At 49.3% G+C, this 23,969-nt stretch overlaps 1 protein-coding gene across 3 annotated transcripts in view; it reads left to right on the forward strand.

Annotated features, from left to right (window-relative positions):
- LOC146206265 (uncharacterized) overlaps positions 1-23,545 on the forward strand; it is a 77,722-nt gene extending 54,177 nt beyond the window's left edge. For all 3 annotated transcript variants that reach the window (XM_084590882.1, XM_084590883.1, XM_084590884.1), the window contains exons 11-17: positions 1,189-1,422; positions 8,838-8,995; positions 9,795-9,906; positions 12,988-13,269; positions 19,991-20,131; positions 21,993-22,082; positions 23,429-23,545. In XM_084590882.1, coding sequence (XP_084447008.1) covers positions 1,189-1,422; positions 8,838-8,995; positions 9,795-9,906; positions 12,988-13,269; positions 19,991-20,131; positions 21,993-22,073 — 1,008 coding nt within the window. In that variant the 3' untranslated portion in view covers positions 22,074-22,082; positions 23,429-23,545. The remainder of the gene's footprint in view (positions 1-1,188; positions 1,423-8,837; positions 8,996-9,794; positions 9,907-12,987; positions 13,270-19,990; positions 20,132-21,992; positions 22,083-23,428) is intronic.
- The last annotated feature ends 424 nt before the right edge of the window (positions 23,546-23,969 follow it).

The raw sequence follows: 23,969 nt of genomic DNA on the forward strand, positions 1-23,969 counted from the left end.
ATACTCGAGATTCTGCAATACGCGCCCTTTGAATTGAGTTTGTCATTCTTCTGCGAGTACAATGCCATTTAAAGAGCGCGAAATATGATGGGGTAAGCACACAGCGACACAAGCGCTGGTTTCCGATTGTTTAGTTAGGCTGAGTCCAGCACAAACGGCGGGTCAGGCTAAGACAGCCTTGGCTACCCTTATTACCATAGCAGTTATGAGCCTTAAACCAGCTGTTTACGCATCTGCTTTCCGTGTGTAGTAGTCTATGGACGGAAGTATATTTTACTGACAGGAAGATGCGAAATAGTCGACTCAGGTGAAAAGCAAGGCATCCGTGTGCTGTGCGATGTCAGTTCATGTTAAAGAACCCCAGGTGGTCTAAATTTCCGGAGCCCTCTACTACGGCGTCTCTCATAGCCTGAATCGCTTTCGGATGTTAAACCCCATAACCAACCATGTGCGAAACAGGAGGTTAAAGTGGCATTACTGTAATGGTAATGGGGGGCAACCAGCTTCACCTTGGCCTGCACTGCTCTCCGTGAGCGATTCACTCTAGGCGACGGACGTGTTCTATGGCATTCTTGCGTAGGTTAAAGGATCCATGGTAGATAGAAGACATTGAAATGGAATTCGTGAGAACACAAAATAAAATGGTACGCTTTGTCTAGATGAAGAAAGGTCCTCTTGTCGAAATATTGGCTGGTGGACTGAGGCTCCTACTTAGCCCTTGCTCGCTTTGTTGGTAGTCGTCCGTAAAAATGGTGAATGGATTAGGGAGGTCATCAGGGTGATGAAGATTGCACGTGCAGAAAACAGATAGGCGAAGATGACGTCGTTCAAACTATATCTAGAGAAGAGCTCATGTTCTTAGACTGTCAGCGGTCAACGAAGAACTGAGCGGCATCTGTGTGTGTCAGTTATCCTGATTGTTTCTTTTTTCTTGCTTTTGTCTGTATTGTGGAAATATACCTGATATTAGTGAGGAATCAAGAGCTGAAAGCTAGCGCACGTTTAGGAGTGTGCATTTCTTGCTCTGTCTTCGCTGCTTACCAGTTCTGAACAACCAGCTCGACAAGTTAGCATAAAGTTTTATTTCAATGACTTCTAACACATTTATTCACCCAAATACTGAACCCCTCATCCGCCCATTTCTCCCACGTATATCAAACAATCAGTGCTCATTTTTCTCCCTCGCAGCACGTACGGCGGGATGTTTTTAAAAAGCTTGGTAAGAAGAGCAACTGGTGCGACTCTAAATGTTTCGACGAACGATGCTCACACGCCTTCCGCAGAAAGAAAGGGACACAGTTCTTCATCTGCCCACTGTGCCGGCGTGAAAATTGCGCAGATTGTCGCACCATTCATGAAAACATGACCTGTGAGCAGCACATTCAGAAGCTTATACTCGACATGGACACTGGGAAGCTCGAGGTAAGTTTTAACATGCACTCCCGTCCCTTAAGAGGGAACGTTACCCAAAATAATGAACTTTTGAACCGTCTGCTCGATTTCACGGAATCTGGCAAGGCTAGTTTATATAACTGTGGAGACCATCTCTGCTAAGTTTCATTACGCTACTGTAAGTACAAAGGTCGTTATGCAACCTATGCGACAATGATTACTGCGCTTGCTTTGGAAAATTATCGTTCAGAAAATAAATGTAGTTTTCCCAATTTTTCTGTATTATGTTGCCTCATGAATGCTTATAGCACACTACTGTGAAATTATTTGCTTACTTTTGCTATATATTAAAGGAATGAAGAGTGACATTGGTTTCTTCATTACCACCATTTCTTAAAACTTGTTCTTATCAAGAAAAGAAAAATAAACCGACTTAGGGCACAGTTGTGTTCCTCACAAAAATTTCCCCCATAAGGCCACCTACGTTACTAGTATTATCAAGTAACGGCGACAGGATAGCTTTACTAAGCTGAAGGCTTAATGAAAAGAAAAAAAAAATTAGAAATGGACTTAAAGATTGATAGTCGCCCCACTTTATTTCTTAAGCTCCAGCTGTCAAGAAAACCTCTTGCAGCATATGTAGTCCTTCTTCATATGTATGCTGCTGGGCAGCAGTGGCTTCAAGTTGCTTTTTTCTGGCCACTTTTGTGCCCTGGAGTGCTATTGCTCGCTCCCGCACCGCACACAATTTGTTGTTATTCTCTGTGATCTTGGCAGTCTGTGCGCCAGAGGCCCAGTTAATCAGACGCTTTTCAGTTCCTTTGGTCCTTACTGAACAGCCAGTATTGTAGCTATCTGTACAGGTATTCTGAGAGGCGCAAACAGAGTGAGGTCGGCCTGTGCTGCAAGCCGTTGAGCGACGCGAACTTCGATCGTAGCGGGCCTTCTTTCCGCAAATACGTAGGCTTGAATAAACCATAAAAACAAGGGGTTAAATTCAGCGCCAGATGCAATCAAACGTGGTCTGACAAAGCGAGCCCTCGTATGCATGGCGCGAAAAGACGTTTGAAACGCCAAGTGCTACTTCGGCATCAATCGTATATCAGGTCAAGGGTTTCTAGCCAATCAGGGCTCACCGTTGTCCGATTTTCGTGCCTGTTCTTCAATTTTTTAGCACGTCTCGCTCCGCGCGCTTGCTTGGTGGAAAAGGGAAGGAATGATGCTTCCGGCAAGGGTATACACACGCTGTGCGCTAAGCCGAATATACGTACCGCGTGTGCGCTTGAAAAATGGCGCTTGCGGGCAGCTTCCTTGGGCCCAATAGAACTCGCAGGTGTCGACGACCTTTCAGTGAACGAGAATTCCTGCGTTTATAGAGCACTCCCGCGAATAAAGTTTTGCCGAGAGGTTCTTTATTGGTCTAAAAGTCGTAACCCTTAAAAATCCAAAAACGAACTTTTTATCCCAAATTTGCGATTTTTTCACCGTGTTTTCCCTTAAGTGGTTTTTGTTGAGCTTTAGAAGTGCTCTCTTACAAGCAAGGCGATATTAAATGCCCTGAGCTGTCATCCTGTGGGCCTAATGTGCTGTCCAGACGAGCTCTTCACCGGCACTTCTTCCTGTTGGCGCAAGCATGCCGCCACATGGAACTAACCCCTTTTCGCACCATTTCACCGTATGAACATATAAGGTCTACCATTTGCTCGCTTACCTGACGATTTTAGAAACTCCTTTGGAAGCGGGAGCACAAGATTTGCCTCGCGAGTCGACGTGGAAGTAGCGCGGTGGCAGTTTTTTAAAGCCCGCACCATGATCGATGTCCCTTTAGATGCAACCTCACTCTCATAAGATAAATTTACGCCAGGAACTTGAATGCTACAGCTCTCGAGAGAAAATAAATCAAGTTAAATGTCCATAATTACACCCTAACTATACAAGCCCTGTCGTGAAAGACGCACTGTCCGCAGCAAAGTTTTGCGGGATCTGCAGCGCGTGGCAGAGTGACGGAAAATTGCATTGCTGCGCCACCTGCCGCTATTGCTCCCGATGACGAGACTACCGCAAACTGCGTCTGAAGCACACGTTGCGCACGCCTGTCCTTCCTTCGCTATCAAGCATGCCTGGTCGCTTGCTTCCTTTAAATTTAATAAATGTGATTTGCAAAGTTGGGGAGGACCTTCTGAAACCCCCATTTCATTTATTCCCGATAAAGAAAACCTCACGTGCATCGTTTTTCCCACCTCTATAGAAAGCCCGCGAAATAAAAAAAAGAAAATATCACGTGACTGATGCATTCATGCGCTACGATATTGTGGTGCTCTCAACTGTGCATGGTTTGAGTGACAGAAATTAGCTGCGGCCGTGACTCAACAGCCAAGTCTCAGCGCTATACAGGCTATACAGGCGCTATATTTTTGTGTTTCGCGGGCTTTCTTTAGAGCTTGGAAAAACAATGAGGCTTTCTTTATCGGAAATAAATGGAATGGAGGTTTTAGAAGACGCTCTCAAATTCTGCAAACCCAGTTATTGTCTAAAGGCAATAGTTAGTAAATTAGAAAACATAATTACTAATTAACTTCAAAATAAAAAAAAAATTGCCTGGGGTGAGCCAGTTGGCTGGTGGTGGTGGTGGTGGTGGTGGTGGTGGTGGTGGTGGTGGTGGTGGTGGTGGTAAGCATTTAATACAAAAGGAGAGGTTGCTTGGAGAGCCGCCCCTGTGGGCCGCTCCCCTTACAATACTAGGTGGAGTCCCTTATTCCGGAACTCCATTAGTCTGGGCCGCCACACGAGCCCACTGGACCAGCGCCTGTTCCGCTAGATCCAGGCAGCCGAGCAGGGCCGCCTCCCAGTCCTCTCGGGTAGGGGAAGGGGTTCATGCTCAGACCATGTGAAAGGTGTCATCCACCTCTCCACAGAAAGGGCAGAGGCCAGAAAAGGAAGGGTCGAAATGTTTGAGTACTGCCGGGCACAGTAGAGTTTTAGTAAAAAGTCTAAGAAGTATTCTTTCGCCCGCTTTCCCTAGCCCCCTGACAGGAGCCGGGTACTGACGGTGCGAGTCGCGGTAATAGGCACAGATTTCTTGAGAAGTTAAGAGAGGATAAGTGTCCTGGTCCAGATCGGTAGGGTCTACGTCGGGGTCCCGGTTAATGAGTGCGTGGGCGGCCGAGTTGGCGGCCTCATTCCCTGGTAGGCCCTGGTGGTCTGGAGTCCAAATGAGCTTCAGAGCAATCAGCGATGCGCCATACGCTGGGCCTTCTCAAGAAATCGACCACTCAGGTCGCCAGGATGATCACGCGTGTGTCGCAGAAGCGGAGCGGTATGCGAGAGGGGGATACCCTGCGCCTGGTTCAGAGCCATGGTACTCAGTCGCGTGGGCTACGCCCTCCCGTATTTCAACCTCAACAAAGGAGAAGTGGAAAGTGCAGATATTATCATCCGCAAAGCTTACAAGACAGCCCTGCACCTACCAATGAGCACCTCTAACGCAAACCTACTAGCTCTTGGCGTTCACATCACCTTCGAAGAGATCAAAGAAGCCCAACTGGTCACGCAGATAGCCAGGCTCCAGCAGACTCCTACGGGGCGCTCGCTTCTTAGGCGACTGGGGCTAGGTGCAACTGCGGAAATCGAGAATCGTACTGTGAGCATACCGGACGCAATTCGCCAGACGCTAAAGGTTAGCTCCCTTCCCCGGAACATGGACCCCAACTTGCATATGGCCCGTAGAGCAGCCCGGGCGAAGTATGTACAAATAAATTTAGCTACAAGATCCACAACGGTATACACGGACGCGGCTCCGTATACAGGAAGCTCGCATAACAGCGCAGTGGCGGTAGCTATTGATTCCACCCTAAAGGAACTAGCTAGCGCCTCAGTCAAGGAATGCACGGTAACCGAAGGGGAGGAGCTGGCCGTTGCTCTTGCGGTGGTAGCCGGGTATCGAAGCAACACGTCCCTTACCATTCTTACAGATTCGAGAGAAGCGTGCCGTAACTACATGAACGGCCGCATAGGCCGCGCCGCGCTCAGGCTCCTCCAGAGCGTGACCCCATCAAAAGTCAAACACAACATCTACTGGGTGCCAGGACACACCGACATAGCGGGGAACGAACGCGCCGATCAGGTAGCTTGAGGGTACACGAGCCGAGCTTCCTCCCAATCGGACGATCTACCCGAGCGAGTCGGCCCTACGTACTCAGACATTCTGAACTACTAAAAGGGGGTACGGATCCGCTATCCGCCGCCTCATCGGGATCTAAAACAACAAGAGGCAGTGTACTGGCGAAGACTGCAGACAGGAACATTCCCTAACCTGCATCAGTTCAGTTCAGGCGTTCAGTCGTGTCCGACTCTTCGTGACCCTATGGACCATGTCACGCCACGCTTTCCGGTCTCTCACTATCTTCTTAACATCACATAGCTTCATCTGCAATGCCTCGAGAATGCCATCTAACCATCGCGTTCGCTACCTACCCCTTCTCCGGCGACCCTCAACCTTTCCCAACATCAAATCTTTCTCCAGCGACTCCTCTCTTCTCATCAGATGACCAAAGTAGCTGAGCTTTAACTTTAGAATTTGACCCTCCAATGAGGAGTCAGGGTTTATGGTCGACAATATCGACTGATTTGATCTTCTGGCAGTCCAAGGAACTCTTAAGAGTCTTCGCCAGCACCACAATTCAAACGCGTCAATTCTTCGGCGGTCAGCCTTTTTCACAGTCCAACTCTCGCATCCATACATCACAACTGGAAAGACCATAGCACGGGTTATACGGATCTTGGTTGGCAGACTAATGTCTCTGCTCTTTACTAGGCGGTCAAGGCTAACCATTGCTCTCTTTCCCAGAAGCAGGCGTCTCCTAATTTCATGGCTGCAGTCTCCTTCCGAGGTAATCTTGGCGCCCAAGAACAGAAAATCTGTCACAGCTTCCACTTCTGGTCCATTGATGCTCCAGGACTTGATAGGGCAAGACGCCATGATCTTCGTCTTTTTAATGTTCAGTTTAAGCCCAAACTTCTCACTCTCTTCTTGTACGCGCATCAGAAGTCTCTTGAGATCCAATTCACTTTCTGCCATTAAAGTGGTATCATCCGCATATCTAAGGTTGTTGATGCGTTTTCCAGCGATCTTCACTCCAGCTGAAGACTCGTCCAGACCGGCCTTCCTCATGATTCACTCTGCATATAGGTTAAATAGCCAGGGCGACAGTATGCAGCCTTGCCTAACCTGCATATCCTAAGCAAAATTTACCCTTCACAATATCGGGACACCTTCCCATGGTGTGGTAGCAAACCTTCGTTATACCACATCACGTGGCAATGTAGAAATAACGATAGCTTTCGTAAAGACCCGAGTGCGGAACAGTGGAAGAGCCGGCTCTCCAGCGGCGATTTGGATTGCCAACTAGGTCTAATCCAGCACGCCCAGAGAGCAGCGAAGCTCAGCGGAGCCCTTGAATAGGGGCACCGACCCTGTGAGAAGACGGAAGATGGACCTCTTCTGCTACTAGCACAAGACCTTCCTAGAGAAACTAACGTATTTCCTATCCTATCCTATCCAAATGGGAAATCGGGTCTGGGGATCCTGATCACGAGCTGCTCTCCGAAGTATTCTTTGTGCTGTAGGCGTTATCCAGCCCAGCTCATAATTCCGACAGGCCCCTCGCGAGTCGGATAGGATGAAGCTGGCAGCTGTATACAATTGTGGTCTCTCTATCCTACCTCAAATCCTACCTCAAACGCCTTGTATAGGAAATGCATTCTGAAGACTAACTGTGAGAAAGGCTTTAATCTTATTTTACTAATTTTAAGGACAACAGAGGCCTTTTGTACTCTTCGAGTGATACCAGTTTGTGGCTCACCTTGATGACGTGTTTACAACCTGCTTCAGCCTAAATTCAAGCAGACAGCTTGTACTGAGTATGCTACTGGCCAAGCAAACCTGCCAACTTGGGTGCTCTGACCACTGTCAAATTGGTGCAGCTGAAATCACTGCTTAACCACCCGCATGCACGTTTTCACAAAATGCATAACCAGCGCAATGTCAAGCTTCAAAGCAACTGACGATGAGCAGATCGATGCTCTTAGGACTGTTTGTGTAGTCAATAATTTCCAATTCATTGTTGATGGCTTTTGTCCCATGCACTCAAATGAAATAAAACAGCAGTGGAGAAGCCTTGTGACGTATCTAAACAAAACTGCTCTGCCCTCCTCATGTATGTATTTTTTGCATATGTTATGCATATGAGATGATGAAAGGATTTTAGCCGCCTGGACTACAGCGATGATTTATAACAGATATTGCTGCTGTGAACAGAGAATAATGGTGATGCCACAGAATATCGCCGGATGATTCGTTTCAAAGCGTAGGATTTTTTTTCATGACCACTTTGTCAAAAAAAAAAAAAAAATGTAACAGCCTGAAAAACTGCTCCTCACTTTACCAGTTGGCAAATTTCCTAACGCTAAGCAGATATCACGCGAGTATTCCTGGTTACCAGTGGATACCGAATAGTGCAGTGTAATATGATCATCATTATTGGCTAAAGGAAAGTTACTGCGACGTGGCTGGAGAGATGCGAGAACCCGTGCGTGCGAACGATTCCTGTCCACTCTGCTGCCAGTCTGCTGCTGACAGTTGCGTTGGCTCTGTAATAAAGCGGGCTCTGCAGGACTCAGAAAGATACCTGTCCCGTACAAATTAATGTGCCGTATTGATTTCCAGGGCGCGATAACTCGTCCCGCATGAGATGTAGCAGACGCCAGCGAAATAGCGCTTTCACCCTAGTGCAATGGCGAAAACACGAATAATGTCGAATGAAACGCCTTCTACTATGGGTGGAGGTCCACATACGCTGGCAGAGGGAAAACTCAGCACTTTTACTGAATAGGCGCATAAAAGCATCGGTACTATGTCGCACTATTGCAAGAAAACATTGAAAAGTCGACTAGTAGATGTTGCAGGGGCGCCATCTGGCGGCATCAATGAAAAACGGCGTGCCCGTGTGTCGTCGTTCGCGCCACTGGAAAGCATTCTAGTACGCTATACTCTGTCTAGCCGGGGGAAAAAAAGGAGATGGGGGGGGGGGGGGGGGAGGAGAGAAAGAGACACAAGGAGGACACAGCCCAGCCGAATTTGTTTTGGAGATGCATTCATGGGCGGAGTGGGGCACCCGTCAGCCCGCTATGCGTTCTCCATCGGCCTAGTGTACAAGTTGAGAGTGTAAATGCGCATGCTGATTTTATTCACCCATATATCTGGTGCTACATATTCTATATATATATATTTTTTTTTTCGGGAAGATGGACTCGATATTGGCCAGTGTCGTCAGATTTTTCTTTGACCTCAGAAATACCCTCTTGGTGCCCTCTTGCTTTTGCTTTGGCACTCTTGCTTGTATTTGAGCAGTTTCAGCTTTTAATAGTCCGCATTTTTTTCCCACAAGGATCGCAAAGAAAAAATGAAGCGACTCGAGGAGCAAATAGCGCTTTATGAGAAACCCTGCTTACAAACGTCTGAAGAGTTTGAATGCCCCATTTGTCTCGTCGAAGTTGAACCCGGCAAGGGCATTGTGCTCAGGAACTGCCACCACCAGATTTGTGAGTAAGTACGCGCCTCCAGGGACTGACAGTTTTTAAACGCGCATGATAACATTGTTACCGTGGAAGAATGTGGGATATGTTTCCATTCTGTTAGCATCTTGAGAAAACCGAAAATCGAGCTAGCTGTAATAAGTCGTGTGTGTGTGTGTGTGTGTGTGTGTGCGTGTGTGTGTGTGTGTGTGTGTGTGTGTGTGTGTGTGTGTGTGTGTGTGTGTGTGTGTGTGTGTGTGTGTGTGTGTGTGTGTGTGTGTGTGTGTGTGTGTGTGTGTGTGTGTGTGTGTGTGTGTGTGTGTGTGTGTGTGTGTGTGTGTGTGTGTGTGTGTGTGTGTGTGTGTGTGTGTGTGTGTGGAAACAGCGCTGAAACGCACTAGACGAGAAATAAGACAGGATGAGCAGTATAGTTCTGTCTTCTTTCTTGTCTGGTGTGTTTTAGGGCTGATGCTGGGAAGTTTCGATTACAAAATAAAATAAAAAACGAAAATTCCACACCATCAACACAGAAGCTAACCACGTGCAATATATTGCAGTTTGTGCAACATCATCATCATCATCATCAGCCTGACTATACCCACTGCAGGGCGAAGGCCTCTGCCATATTTCTCCACTTAACCCGGTTCTGTGCTAGCTGCATCCACTTGACCCCTTGTGCAACATAGTGAAGTTCATTGTTTACGTTCATCGGTAGCAATTGCGCAAAGCAACCTTAGGTCATAAATACCAACTCTGAAAAACAAGCGCATTACTTACGTGCTCAGGACTTCTATCCTAAGCTTCACTTTCCCCGTGCATTCTCTGTTCAGACAGTGCCTGGCTGACACCGCGAAGAACTCTCCAGTGACAGAAGTTCTGTGCCCTTGCAAGAGTGATGATGCAGACTGCCAGATGCCCGTCCTGGACAGCGACCTCAGAGCGGTAAGAACGATCTCTGCTCTGGGATCGGGGAACCGTTCAGGCTGCATTCTAGGTTTCGGTCCATAAGGCAACTCTCTGCGACTGCAATGTCTCAACTTTTCGTCTTTAGCCAGCCTGCATGTTGGTTAGAAGCGCATGACATCTAACGTATATAGCTTATTTTCCAAAAAAACAGCGCGAACAAACGGGGACGAAAGAAAGAATACACGTTTGTTCGCACTGTTTTTTTTTTTTTTTTTGAAAATGTATCACCAACTCGCCCGCTTAGCTATCCTCTCTATAGCTTAGCATAACAGCCGCGTTTATCGTGCCCCTGTTGGATTTTATTAGTAATACCCACAATCCTCATTGGCTCAGCTCCCACAGCGATTTGCTGCCAAGCATACTTTCGAGGGCCCGCCTCTTTATGGCAACAGCCGCATTAGTACACAGGTAAAAGTCAAGGCCGTTTCTTTGCCCGGGATGGTAGAAAATTAAGGTAGCTCACACATGTGAAGTTGTGAACATACGCGCCATTGTGCAAGCGACTAGTATCGCCGTCGCACAAAGTTCCTTTTTTGCTTGCCTTGTTGCCCGGAAGTTCCCAGCGCATAGCAAATCAGACCACTGCTTCCCGTACGCGCTTCGAGTTAATCATATTGCTCCTCCGTTTGTCTCCGCCTCTGTGATACGTACAGCCGCGAAAAATATATCTTTTGGTCGGTTGCAATGGGCTAACCACACCTCGTACGGGTTTGCCGGGTTCGGGTGTAATTACTGAAACATTCACGTCGGAAAGTTTGAAGCCTAAGGTGGTTTTTAAAAAATTCGAGGACACTTTGGCGACTAAAGTGATGAAAGACGAAAGCCTGAGTGCTGCGCCAAGTTTGCGCCTTTCCTCAGGTGCAAGCATTTCGGGAGATGACATCAGCTCATTAGCGACGAGATCGCGCTCCTTGTATCTTCGCAGTTGTTCTACGTTTACTGTTGTGTAGTTGATTTTAATGGTTGCGCGGCATTAATTAGAAATTATTAATTAATCACGCAAATGTCACTAATTGGTAGTCATTATTTAAATATGAATTAATAATTTTTTCATTGGCATTAATTAGTGATTGATAATTGATTGGCATATGGCCATATAAGGTATAAGGTATTTACTAAGGTAATCGCTAATAGAATCAGGACAACCTTAGACTGCAATCAAGCGAAGGATCAAGCAGGGTTTCGGAAACGGTACTCTACTATCGATCATATCCATACCATCAATCAGGTGATAGAAAAATGCTCGGAATATAACCAGCCCTTATACATAGCATTCATTGATTACGAAAAAGCATTTGACTCAGTTCAAACCTCGGCGGTGATGCAGGCATTGCGAAATCAGGGGGTAGACGAGCCGTACGTGAAAGTGCTGGAAGATATATATAGTGGCTGCACAGCAACCATAGTTCTGCATAAAGAAAGTAACAAAATTCCCATAAAGAAAGGTGTTAGGCAAGGAGACACAATCTCCCCAGTACTATTCACAGCTTGTTTAGAGGAAGTATTCAGAGACTTGGAATGGGAGCAGTTAGGGATAAGGGTAGATGGAGAATACCTCAGTAATCTGCGATTTGCTGATGACATTGCCTTGCTAAGCAACTCGGGGGAGTAACTGCAAATAATTATTGATGACCTAGACAGAAAAAGTAGAAAGGTAGGCTTGAAAATCAATATGCAGAAGACTAAGGTAATGTTCAACAGCCTCGGGAAGGAACAGCAGTTTACATTAGGTAGCGAAATACTGGAAGTAGTAGGCGAATATGTCTACTTAGGACAGGTAGTAACCGCAGATCCGGAACATGAAAAGGCAATAGCAAGAAGAATAAGATTGGGATGGAGCGCATTTGGCAAGCACTCGCAGATTATGACTACCAGCTTACCGGTATCGCTCAAGAGGAAAGTATACAACAGTTGCATCTTGCCTGTACTTACCTATGAGGCTGAAACATGGAGGCTAACCAAGAGAGTTCTACTTAAGTTGAGAACAACCCAGAGGGCTATGGAACGAAAAATGGTAGGGGTAACATTAAGAGATAGAAAGCGTGCAGAGTGGGTCAGAGAAATAACTCAAGTTACCGACATTCTAGTGGAAATTAAGAAGAAGAAATGGACATGGGCAGGACATGTAGTGCGAAGAGAGGATAACCGATGGTCGCTGAGGGTAACAAACTGGATTCCGAGGGAAGGAAAGCGTAGCAGGGGGCGGCAGAAAGTTAGGTGGGCGGATGAGATTAAGAAGTTCGCAGGGGTCAAGTGTATGCAGGTAGCACAGAACCGGGTTAAGTGGAGAAATGTGGGAGAGGCCTTCGCCCTGCAGTGGGTATAATCAGGCTGATGATGATGATGGCCATATAAGGCACGCATTCGCGCATACTGTGTTGGTCGCGGCACTAATTAGTATTTAATCAATTACACAGTTGTCAATAATTAGTAATCATTATTTATTAGTCATTGATTCGTAATTATTTAAACAGTCGGTAATTAATTAGTCATTAATTAGCAATTAATCATCGATTGGCATATGGCCATATAAGCACTGATTCGCGCATACTGTGGTGGTTCTCTGTGATTGGTCGAGACCTCCATGACGCCATCCCGTCTCGACCTAGCAGAGCCGCCATAAAAGCGTGACACTTTTGCTGACGGCAACAATGAGGCAATACAGGCTTTCGCCTTAAAACTTGTTTCGTATATGGTCTGGAACGTATTGTACGGCCTTGGCGGAAAAGCTTCGAGCGCCGTCGAATCGTTTGAAACAAAGACATTTAGAACCCGATATATGTTGCCTTATTCAACAGGGTCCTCGTAGTGGGCGAAATGCCTTCATTTTAAGCGACTGGTCGGCACTGGAAGCTTTTCCGCCGTGAATATACCCTATCAAATGTGTTTCTGTGAAACTGAATTTCCTGTTAGAGCTCGAGGTCGCATTTTCTGAAGGCATTTAGGTTAAACAAACTGGGTATATTCTTAGTTTGGCGCCCATTCCCTTATTGTAAGCACGAACGTACGTGCACGTAGCATCTGATGCACTGCAGAGGTGTGTTCATTCCGTTCTAGTGCCTGTCAGTGGAGGACTACGCAGCGCTGCAGGAGCGCGGCTTGCGCGAAGCCGAGAACGCCAGCAAAGAGCCGTCCTTCCACTGCAAGACTCCCGACTGCAAGGCCTGGTGCCTGTACGAGCGTGACGTCGAGGTCTTCGACTGCCCTGTGTGCTCACAGCGAAACTGCCTGCGCTGCGAGGCCATCCACAAGGACATGACTTGTGCCGAGTATCAGACCGACCTGAAGCGCAGAGCCGAGAATGACGAGGCAGCCAGGGCCTCGCTCAACTTTCTCGAGGTGACTCTCTTGCTCGTCCTCTGTTAGGTCAATCCTATTAACGTGATACGTATGTTGGGATACGCTTAGTGCTAGGCACTTGTGGTTGCGCTGCTGGTTATCACATGGAAGGATTTTGACAATTACATAAATGACATAAAAAGGTCAAATCCATCCCGTGTTGCGACACTTTCGATGCTTCTGGCTTAGCAAGTGGAAGGATGATATGCGCTCCTCCTAAATTGTGCACGAAAAGGCCACACTATTTCCTCAGAGCTATAGGCACACTGTGCGGACACATAAGACTGCCTCTTTGCCATTTAAGTCCATTTCGGGGACGTCTTATCACACCTTCGGCTGCGACATTTTTTTTTTTTTATAGTGAGCCGCCTTCAAACTATATTCGAACTGTTTAATGGATATTTTATCGCAGCGGTGCAAGGCAGATGCGACAGAGTTCCCTTCTGGCTGCGCAAACGCCTCTAATCTGAATATATCCACCTTTCGGAAACTTAATGGCTAAATACTGTTATGGGACGCTGTGCCCGCCTAGAGATAGACACAGAATAACGGAGGACACCAGGCAAACACCACTTGCCCCGGCGCTCTTTTGTTCTCTAACCCTCGCGCTGGCGCCGCGCGCTCGTCTCGCGCTCGTCCCGCGCCTCTTCTTTTTCTGGCGCAGCGCTCCTCGGCGCGCGCAGTAACATCTTTCCACCGGGGGGGAGAGAAAGTGTCGGTGAGCTGCTGCAGGCGCTCCACTTATGGGGCGGCATTTCGTGGGGAAGGCAATGAGGCAGCAGGCGACGACAGTAGTGGTGATGACCCGGTATCTAAGTCGGAGTCAATGCTGGCGCCGTTGACATATCGCTTCATGTTTGACACATGCTCCGGGAAAATGTGATGCACACCGCATGGTCGATGCTCGGGGAGGTCTTCGAGGCGTTATGTTACGGGGGGCCGAGCCATTCAAGGTGGGTTCAGACAGGAAGACCGGAGCGCGGATGGTCCGCGCGCGTCATCGCTACCCGCGCCCCACGTGATGCCGACGTCACTGCTCTGAGCGACGGAGGGCGAGCGGCGTGGCCGTCCGGGCGGCGCGGACTGAATATGCCAAGCTATAGTGCCTAGAATATATTCTAGGCACTATAGCCAAGCGCCTTTTTCAGTCCGCCGCGGACCGAGATTGTTTTTGCTCTTTTTGCTTTATCGCTGCTGCCTCCGCGTTGCTACGCCCGCGCTTTCGTCTCGTATTCAGTTCGAGCGGCGTATTGTTTGTTGTGCATGCGCTGCGTCGTTCGCTCAGTGTTCGCTGCAGTGCATCGTTTTTTTTTGTGTGTTTTTGCTTGTGGGTGTGCCAGAGTTGTAGCTTTACTCGGTTTCTAGTGCTTATTATGGGTGAAGTAGCGAAAAAAGCGCTCAGTGATGAAGCGACAGTCACGTTTTTAGCGCTTGTTGAGAGCTGCCCATCGATATAGAATATTGACGATGCTTGCAATAAAGAAAGCTTGCAATAAATGAATGCTTTTTCGCTTCCTCGTCGTCCTCGCACACTTCACGTAGAACAGCCAGAGCAGCGAGACGACGGTTTCGCTCGGCGTCCATGCTGAAACTCTCGGTACAAAGGTATTCGGGAGCGCGCCACCAACGCTGTGGAGGAGGGTACACGCGGATGGTCCGCTGGCTTCGTGTGAATGCTCGACGGCCGGATCGACGCGTGGACGCGTGGTCACGTGGCACCAGATCAGTGATGACGCACGCGGACCATCCGCGCTCCTGTCCTTTCGTCTGACCCCACCTTCAACGACACGGTAAGGGCCGCGGTACGGGGCATGAGCTTCGTGGCACGGCCAGTCGCGCGGATGGTGCGGCGAACGAGGACCAAGTCACCGGACCGGAAGGAGGGAAGTGGTGGTGCTGCCGCATTGGCCACTTGCACACGCGCATGAGCCGTGAGAAGGTTGCGCTGAGCGTCGAGGCGGGCGTAACGGAGTCGTTGGGCGGAGTCAGTTGGTGACGCAGTCTGATGGGGAAGGCCCAACTGCGCGTCGAGAGGTATGGAGGGTGTTCTGCCATAGACGACTGAGAACGGCGCGACATGCGTTGTTTCTTGCCTCGCAGTGTTGAGTGCAAAAGCTGCCGCAGAAACGAAACGATCCCAGTTTCTGTGGGACGGAGCCACGTAGGAAGCGAGTATATCCGTGAGGGTGCGGTTAACACGCTCCACGAGGCCATTGCACTGGGGATGATTGACGGATGTAGTAGAATGCGCAATGCCGAAGGAGCGGAGGGCTCGCTCAAAATCATGGGACATAAAGCAGCTCCCACCGTCCGTGATGAGGCGTCGGGGCACACCATGCTGAAGAACAAGATGCTGTTCCACAAACAAAACGACATGAGCGGAAGAGGTGTCTGGAACGGGCAGTGCTTCGACCCACTTGGAAAAGTAGTCGATCACAACCAGAATATACCTGTTTCCGGCGGGCGTCTTCGGGAATGGGCTTAAATGGTCCAGTCCAACCAGTTCGAAAGGTGAACTCGGCGGCGAAAAAGCCTGCGGGGGTGGCTTGGTTATTCGTGTGAACGATTTCCGGTACTGGCACGTCTGACAGGACGCAACGTGTTCCTTGACGTCTCTGGACATATTAGTCCACCAAAAGCGCTCCGACACTCGTGCGTAGGTCTTGCCGCCACCAAGGTGACCAACTGTGGGAGCGTCGTGTAGGCCGCGCAAGACTTGCGACCGCAGTGTTGCTGGCACCACTGGCAACCACTCGGGTGGTCGACCACGGAGCCGCCTCACATGACACAAGAGATTATCTTTAATTCGATAGACCCGGCGCAGTTTACGGAGACCTGCGCCGGTGGCGGTGCCATGGGATTGGACTATGGCCGCAATGTCGGGATCTTGCTTTTGTGCAGTCCTTAATTCCATTAAAGCCGTCACGGGACAAGGGTGGCGAGAAAGGAAATCGGCATCTTGATGGGCAGAACCGCGCCGATGCACTATGGTGAAATCGTACTCTTGAAGTTGCAGTGACCAGCGTGCAATCTTGGCATTTAAGTGCTTGGCAGACTGCAGCCAAGTGAGAGTGCTATTGTCCGTGACTATGGTAAAATGACGGCCGTACAGGTAGGGACGGAACTTCTCTACGGCCCAGACAACGGCGAGGCACCCGAGTTCCGAAGAGTGGCGGCGGCGCTCTACGTCGGAAAGCTGGCGGCTGGCATAAGCTAGAACTTTGTGGTCATCAGACTCGTCTTCCTGCAGAAGGACAGCGCCGAGCCCATCTTGGCTGGCATCCGTGTGGAGGACGATGGGGGCCGATTTGTCGTAGTGGGCCAATGTGGGAGGCTTGAGGAGGGCGTGCTTGACGTCGAGGAACGCGAGCTGTTGGACCGGCATCCAACTCCACGCTGTATTCTTCTTCAGCAGGGCGGTCAACGGAGCGCTTCGCTTGGCAAGGTCCGGAATGAAACGACGGAAATACGAAGCAAATCCAATGAAACTTTTGAGCTCCTTGGCGGTGGTGGGAGCTTCGTAAGCCGTAAACGCTTTTAGTTTTTCAGGGTCGGGACGGATGCCATGCCGGCTCACAACGTGACCCAAGTACGTCACCTCTGCAAAACCGAAGAGACATTTCTTTGGTTTTAAGCGAAGCCCAGCAGAGGTAAGGGCTTCGAGGACGAGTTTGAGTCGCGTTTGGTGTTCTTCAAACGTAGCCGCGTAGACAATTACGTCGTCCAGGTAGACCAAAGCCATAGTCCACTTCATATTGCCTAAGACGCGGTCCATGAGGCGCTGAAAGGTAGCTGGAGCATTCGAGAGACCGAAGGGCATACGGTTGAACTGGTAAAGGCCGTCAGGAGTCATGAAAGCCGTCTTTTCCGTATCATCGGGGTGAACAGGCACCTGCCTGTAGCCCGAGAGCAGATCTAGGGTGGAAAAATAACGGGCCCCCTTCAGGCGATCAAGTGCATCGTCGAGGCGGGGAAGAGTGTACACGTCGAGGTGAGTAATAGCATTTAACTTGCGATAATCAACGCAGAAGCGGAGTGTTCCATCCTTCTTGCGCACAAGGACTACAGGGGAGGACCAAGGGCTACAAGACGGGGCAATGATTCCCTGGTCAAGCATGTCGCATACGTGCTGCTGGATGACTCGCCGTTCGGCTGGCGCTACACGGCGAGGTTGGTAATGAATGGGCCCGCGGTTTTCAGTGCTGATCCGGTGTTGGGCCCAGGAAGTGCACCCGAGTTCACAGTTCACCGGCGCTTAGAGCAAAGCAACTGCGATGTTCGAGCAGCAAGGCCTTGAGAGAGGCAAGCTCCACGTCGGTGAGGGTGGGGCCAAAGTTAAATGTTTCCCATGGTAGAACCGCCGGCGCTGGAGGGTGCTGAGGCGGTGCTTCAGGTTGCAGAGACGCAACCGGTGATCCGGAGTTCAGGATTGAGGCTGTACCCAATTGAGTGCCAGGCGTCAGCACGAGAGGCGCGCGGCTGATGTTAAGCATAAATACGTGGGCCTCTCCTTTGAGCACAGGCAGAAGGCTTCGAGGGGAGATCAACTCACGGGCTGCAGCTGAACACCGGATGGGTTCGAAAAGCACATCCGCTGTGATCGGACTGTCAAGCTTGGCATACACCCACATTGCCGCACCCGGTGGCAGAGTCACGGCGGACGCTACAGTCACGGTAACGACGTCGATCGGCTTGACTCGACGTGGCCACTTCGTTGCGAGGTAACGCACAGATTCTGAGGCACGCTTGGTCGCCGACACCAGGGACTGCCACAGGACGACACCGAGACTGGAAATCCGGCTAAGCCAACCCGGCCCACGCAGAGTTCGGCTCGCCCGTGGTTCTGTTGTGGTAAAATTAAGGACGACTCCGGCTTGCTGGCATCACCCGCACCCGAGGACCACTGGCCAAATAGGGCTGTCTGCTACAACAAACTCGGTGGAGAGGGTCTTTCCGAGCGCTGTCAGATTGACGATGACACGTCCGACTTGCTCCACTGGGGCGCCGTTAAAAGCTAAGAGCCGGGTTTTGGCGGCTGGAAGAAGCCGGTGGGGCTCGTTAACAATAAACGATTTGTCCAGCACGTTGACAGCCGCTCCGGTGTCGACCAAGGCCTCTACCTGCCGGTCAAGCAGAGCGACGTCGACGAGTACGTAGGGAGCTTCAATTGTTATCGATGCCGACGAAAGGAGGGGACACGGAGAACGAAGGAGTGTGGGGACGGCGGAAAGGTGCCCCCTGAGTTCCGCCAAATCGTTTTCCGACGTCGGAAGGCTTGCACAGTCCCTCGCGTAGTGCCCTCTCAGGCCGCAGCGGAAGCAGGTCGTGCGGGTGTCGTTACGCCCGCATCGGTTAGAGGCCACTGTAGGGACTGCCAATCGAGGAGTCTGCACCGAGACGGTGCGCGCGGCAGACGGTGGCGACCCCCGCGTGGCCAACAAAATCAATTGCGCCTCGATAGCGAGCGCCATGGCGGCGCGGACGGACTCAGGACGCACAAAACGGACCAAGCGCTGCACCTCAGGGAGTCGAACGGCGTCGACAAACGTCTCGGTGCCGACCAGGGACACGACGTTCTGAGGTGCCCCCGGCAGCGACTGCAGAACCAGGCGCTCAATGGCGGCGGCGAGGTCCTGGTATGTCTCCCCGGGCTCTTGACGGCGGGCTCGCAGGCGGTGGTACTGCGCACGGGGTTGACCTGAAGCACTGTAGTGGTCGGACAGGAGGCCCACCAGGACGGTGTAAGAGCCCAGCTGGTCGGGCGGCACGTTCTGCAGCAGCTCAGTTACGCGGCCTCTCAGTTCGGAGACGAGCATCCATGCATTCATTTGCTCGTCCCAGCCTCTCGCTGTCGCAATACCTTCCAGTTGGATGCGGTAAGCATCCCACGAGATAGTGCCGTCAAACGTGGGTAATTCCACTACGTCCAATGATGTACCCGCACCGAGCACGTTATTGGCGGCTACGACAGCAGGCCCAGCGGCGGCAGGGCTGGAGGCAGCGGTGGCAGTGACGCCTAAATACTCATGACCTGTGTTCGGCTCGGCTGGCACAAGGCGACGGAAGTCGCGCCGGAGAGATTCCATCTCCACAGCCTGGGCAGTCAGACGGGCCTCCCATTCGTCCATCCGCTGAGTAATTATAACCAGGAGGCGCTCCATACCGCCATCCAGCTGCTGCGAAGGACCGAGCCCCTCTGAGCGTCGAGGTCTAGCTGCGCCAGCCGCTGCGTCGTCGGCGCCATCGCCTGGTGGCAGAGTCCTGTCGTCTGGCGCGTCGGGTCCTTGACTTTGGGAGCGGGTGAGCGGCATGATCCCACTTCTGACACCAAAATGTTGTGGGACGCTGTGCCCGCCTAGAGATAGACACAGAAGAACGGAGGACACCAGGCAAACACCACTTGCCCCGGCGCTCTTCTTTTGTTCTCTACCCTCGCGCTGGCGCCGCGCGCTCGTCTCGCGCTCGTCCCGCGCCTCTTCTTTTTCTGGCGCAGCGCTCCTCGGCGCGGGCCGTAACAATACATATATGAAACAAGAAATTGTATCGAGTGTTTTCAACGCAGCAATGACAAAAAATTATGTCGATTTTATAGTGTTATCAATTACAAAGTTACGCTTAGTATTTCGCTTATTCGACTGCCGCACAACTGGAGTCGTCAAGTTCTCATGTTGCGTGCTTATATGGGTCAAGGGAACGGCATTTAACAGTCTTATGGTTGCAGGAGATACTGAAGACCGAGCAAGCGATGCGGTGTCCCCAGTGTCGTGTGGTGATCATCAAAAGGTCCGGGTGTGATTGGATGGTCTGCTCGTGCAAGACGGAGCTGTGCTGGGCAACTAAAGGAGCCCGATGGGGGCCCCTGGTCAGTGACTCTTCGACATTTCTCCTTACCGCTAATTCAGCGCTTAGTTAGATGTGTGAAGTTGAAAGTAGCGCCTGAAGGACGGGACACAGCTCTCATATTTTTAATGGATTGTTTGAACTGACGCAGTATACGTGCATCACCCAAGAAAATTGTGCTGTGCAGAGCATGACGGGTAGGTGAGAACTTTTGCTTAGAAACGCAGAACTGAATCTCTGAGGTTTGTATGCCCAATGGTAAAGACCGCTAAATGGCTATGGAGCCCCTGTAAGAATACAATGCGCTCAAAAGAAACCTTACCTAAAAACTGGTCATTTAAGTGATACTGCATCAAATTTTTGGTGACCTACTTTATTGCGGCAATGAAGACCAGTGTTCTTAAGATCACTAAAATCGCATCGTTTCTTGCACAAAGTTAACGGAAAGCACTTTTTGTGCTTACGTTTTCCTTTAACTGGTGCGTCTGGTGGCGCCTCTTGCAACTACTGCTTCTCGGAAGCTGGGATTTCATGCGTTTTCCTGTCTCCGCGCCCAGCCAACACCTTTTTATCATCACACCCAGGCTGCTAGCGTGCTCCTACTCTCGACACGATGCACCATCTGCGACCGGGAGCGGCTAAAAAATCTGGTCTGCCGGTGCTTGGCCAAAAATCTACCGGTGTTTGCTCAGCCCGCCCGCTCACCCATCTGCCCACTACAGCGGGTGCACTGCAGCTGTGTGCACGATACATGCTACGTTTGCAGCTGCGTGCACGATACATGCTACGATACATCTACGTTAGAGTGCCTGTCAATGCTAATGAGCTCTATGCTTTTAGGTTTCGAGGAGCCATGGCCCTGATGACGCTGCTGAAAAATTTCTATTACCCACCCTTTTCATCTCGACGCAGCACGTGATTTTGGGCGGATGAAGCGATGAATGTGGTGGTTTCTTGAGAAAGACAATGCTCTAAATTTCAAAAGAACTTGTCAGATTAATATCAACGTAGATTATTATATGCACAGATATTACTTTTCCAGCTGCGCATGCTTGTTCGAAAAGTCAGGCTCATTTTACTCTTTGTCGCTTGATCAGACTGGATGATATACACTTAATCGCACTGCCTTAATGCATCTTCAGCGATTCCACACAAGGCCACGATATATGTGCAGTACCTTTACTTAATGTGGCTTTCATCTTTTGAGCTTCAAGCCATCTGCGACTGTGTTGCACTTTTGACAATGCAGAAAGAGAGGATAGGTCTGCTCACTATCCGGACCTCAGGAACGCCAGCAGCTTATGAGATATTATAAAGCACGAGGCGAACGCTTCTAAAGCGAATCAAGAAACGCCCTGTAGATTTATTGGCTAAGGCTGTGCGTAAGGTGGTCGATAGTTATACGAAACGCCGGTCCGTGATGATGCATTCGCGGTCTCAAAGCTATCTAATGAATATTAATTATTTTTCGGTGTACTAAACACATGAAACCAGAGCAACGATTTAGGTTCCAAATTGTCATATTATCGTGACTTTTTTGCTGACTACATTAAAAGCCAATTAAATATCGGAGAGAGAATCCCCAAATTTTCCTTCTCTAGCCGCAGTTTATAGCCTGCCAGCAACCATTTTTATTTGCTTTCGTAAATGACCTCCGCTCGTGCGCTGGCCAATCATGCTAGCCCGCTTGCTTTGGAGGCATGTTGCGAGTGTAACCGCAGAAGTACAAGTGTCCGGCGATTAAGGGAGCTAGCGGTGCTGCACTTGAAGGATATTAATTTGCTCGCAAACAACACCTTTACGTTCTAGGATGGCTAGAATCCATTATGCGTAGCGGTGATCAAAACACTTGGTGCAAATATTCAGTGTTAAATTCCTCGCAGGGTCAAGGAGACATCAGTGGCGGTTGCAGATGTGGTGTTAATGGCCGAAAGTGCCATCCAAGGTGTACAACTTGTCACTAGCTGCAACAGGTAGGTCGGGGTCTCTTGATGTCTCTGCATTTTGTGTAAAAATCACGCCGCAATAATTTCACCAAATTACGCTCGTGTTCTGCTCTGAATTTGTCTTGCCGCTCTCGATTCACATTGAGTACTCTTCCATCTACGAAACGATGCCCACATTTTGTCAAAGAACAACTCTCCCTGCTAGAGCATCATCATTTATTCATGACCACATTATAGCCGTTAATCGCTAACGCACGTTCAGAGAACAATCACTTTTATCAGCATTTTCTAAGACTAAAACTAGCTTGCTGCACTGCATCGTGGTACGTGATGGCAAGAACATTCCCGTTTATTTTACGATCGGCATTTCTTCATATGCGTTTCCCTTTTCAAGGAAGCCTACACTCAACGTAACTTAAGAAAGGATAAGGGATGGCTTCTTATTTGTTTGTGTTCACTGTAAATTTATAATGTAATCATTCATGCACCACAAAAACGCCAAACATTCAACAATGCTTTATTTGTTTTCGCTTGCTGTAGGCTTCCTCCATATTTGTACAATTTTTTTATATCTAAACATTTATTGGCATTTGAGCAGATGTAGCGGAGATATATCTCCACTTCATTTCTGCATAGTTCTTCCAGACTTTTGCTGATAAGACAAGCGGTCTCATTTGCAAACGCCTTTTCGCAATGGCAAGCGGCACTCGGCTGATCCGACTGATCTACCTTACGGTCACCTGCTCGCGCACAACTGCGCAATCTCGACCCATGGTCTTCCAACCCCATTCCCCACTTGATGCCAAACCGCCAGTACACCTATAAGCCTGTACTTCACCATGGTACTTAGCTCTGGCTGAAGATACTTATCTGGGGCCATACCTTCTATCCCTGTTATACTACGCGGCAGTGCCTTTGAAACCTACGTATTAAGCATCACAAGCTGGTGCTTTCAGACGTTTCGCTGCTCTGGAATTGCTAAAATCGTTTTACTTATTATTTGCCTATTTTAATTTTAATTGTGTGCGTATTTATCATACCTACATCACCCCTGCAGTCATAACAGAGGAGGCTTATAGGGGCATTAACAAAATATGGCGGACAAAACATGCGGCATAACAAACTTGAAACGGCCCATTTAGCAGCCTCTCAATTGCAGCATCCACCATTTCTCATATTTATGCCGCATCTTGATGCCAAGATCCACAGTGAGAATTCATAAATGCCAATTGCACGGATGTTTTGCATCCAGCAACTTCTACTGCCGTTAATATGCACTGGAGGCCGCGCATTCTCTTGGTTGTTTTATGACTGCTTTCAGGAAACATCGACATAATTAGAACTGAGTCAACTATTTTGCTTCTTTCTTCCAGGTCGAGAACAATGCTGTGTGACCAGACGCCCGCTTCCTGTTCAAGTCCTGACCGAAGCTTGTTCCTTTGTAACTAAAAATGGATAGATTTAATAAAACAATTTTGATCACCTGAGAATCCCGCCAGAGACTAGGCGATCGCAATTTATGAGGTAGCATGAAGAGCAATCTTTGACACTGCCGGTGGTATCCTATAGGACATTTGGAATGCCCGAGTGGTGCTTCATGGTGATATAGTTGCCCGTCCTCGGAAGAATGTTACTGGGAGAGGTGTACAACCGATAACAAAAGAGGTCACAGTGAGAGGTAACGAATCGTAAAGTCTACACTGGTATCTGTTTAGCTAATGGCTACTAAAAAGATATGGTTTGGTGCTTGTAGTTGGTGTAAAAGAAATGGCGTTTTCTTCCGTGCTACATTTTTCACTTATAAAAATGCAACAAAGCTGAAGGCATCGCTGTAAAGAAAAATGCGGTTTTCTCTCGCCAGTAGCACCAAATAGCCGAATTTCCCGCGTGGGGCCCCTTTTTGTAGAGCTCAGA

Source organism: Amblyomma maculatum, chromosome 1 (genome assembly GCF_055883805.1).
Source record: "Amblyomma maculatum isolate TAMU_Amacu chromosome 1, ASM5588380v1, whole genome shotgun sequence".
Classification (NCBI taxonomy): domain Eukaryota; kingdom Metazoa; phylum Arthropoda; class Arachnida; order Ixodida; family Ixodidae; genus Amblyomma; species Amblyomma maculatum.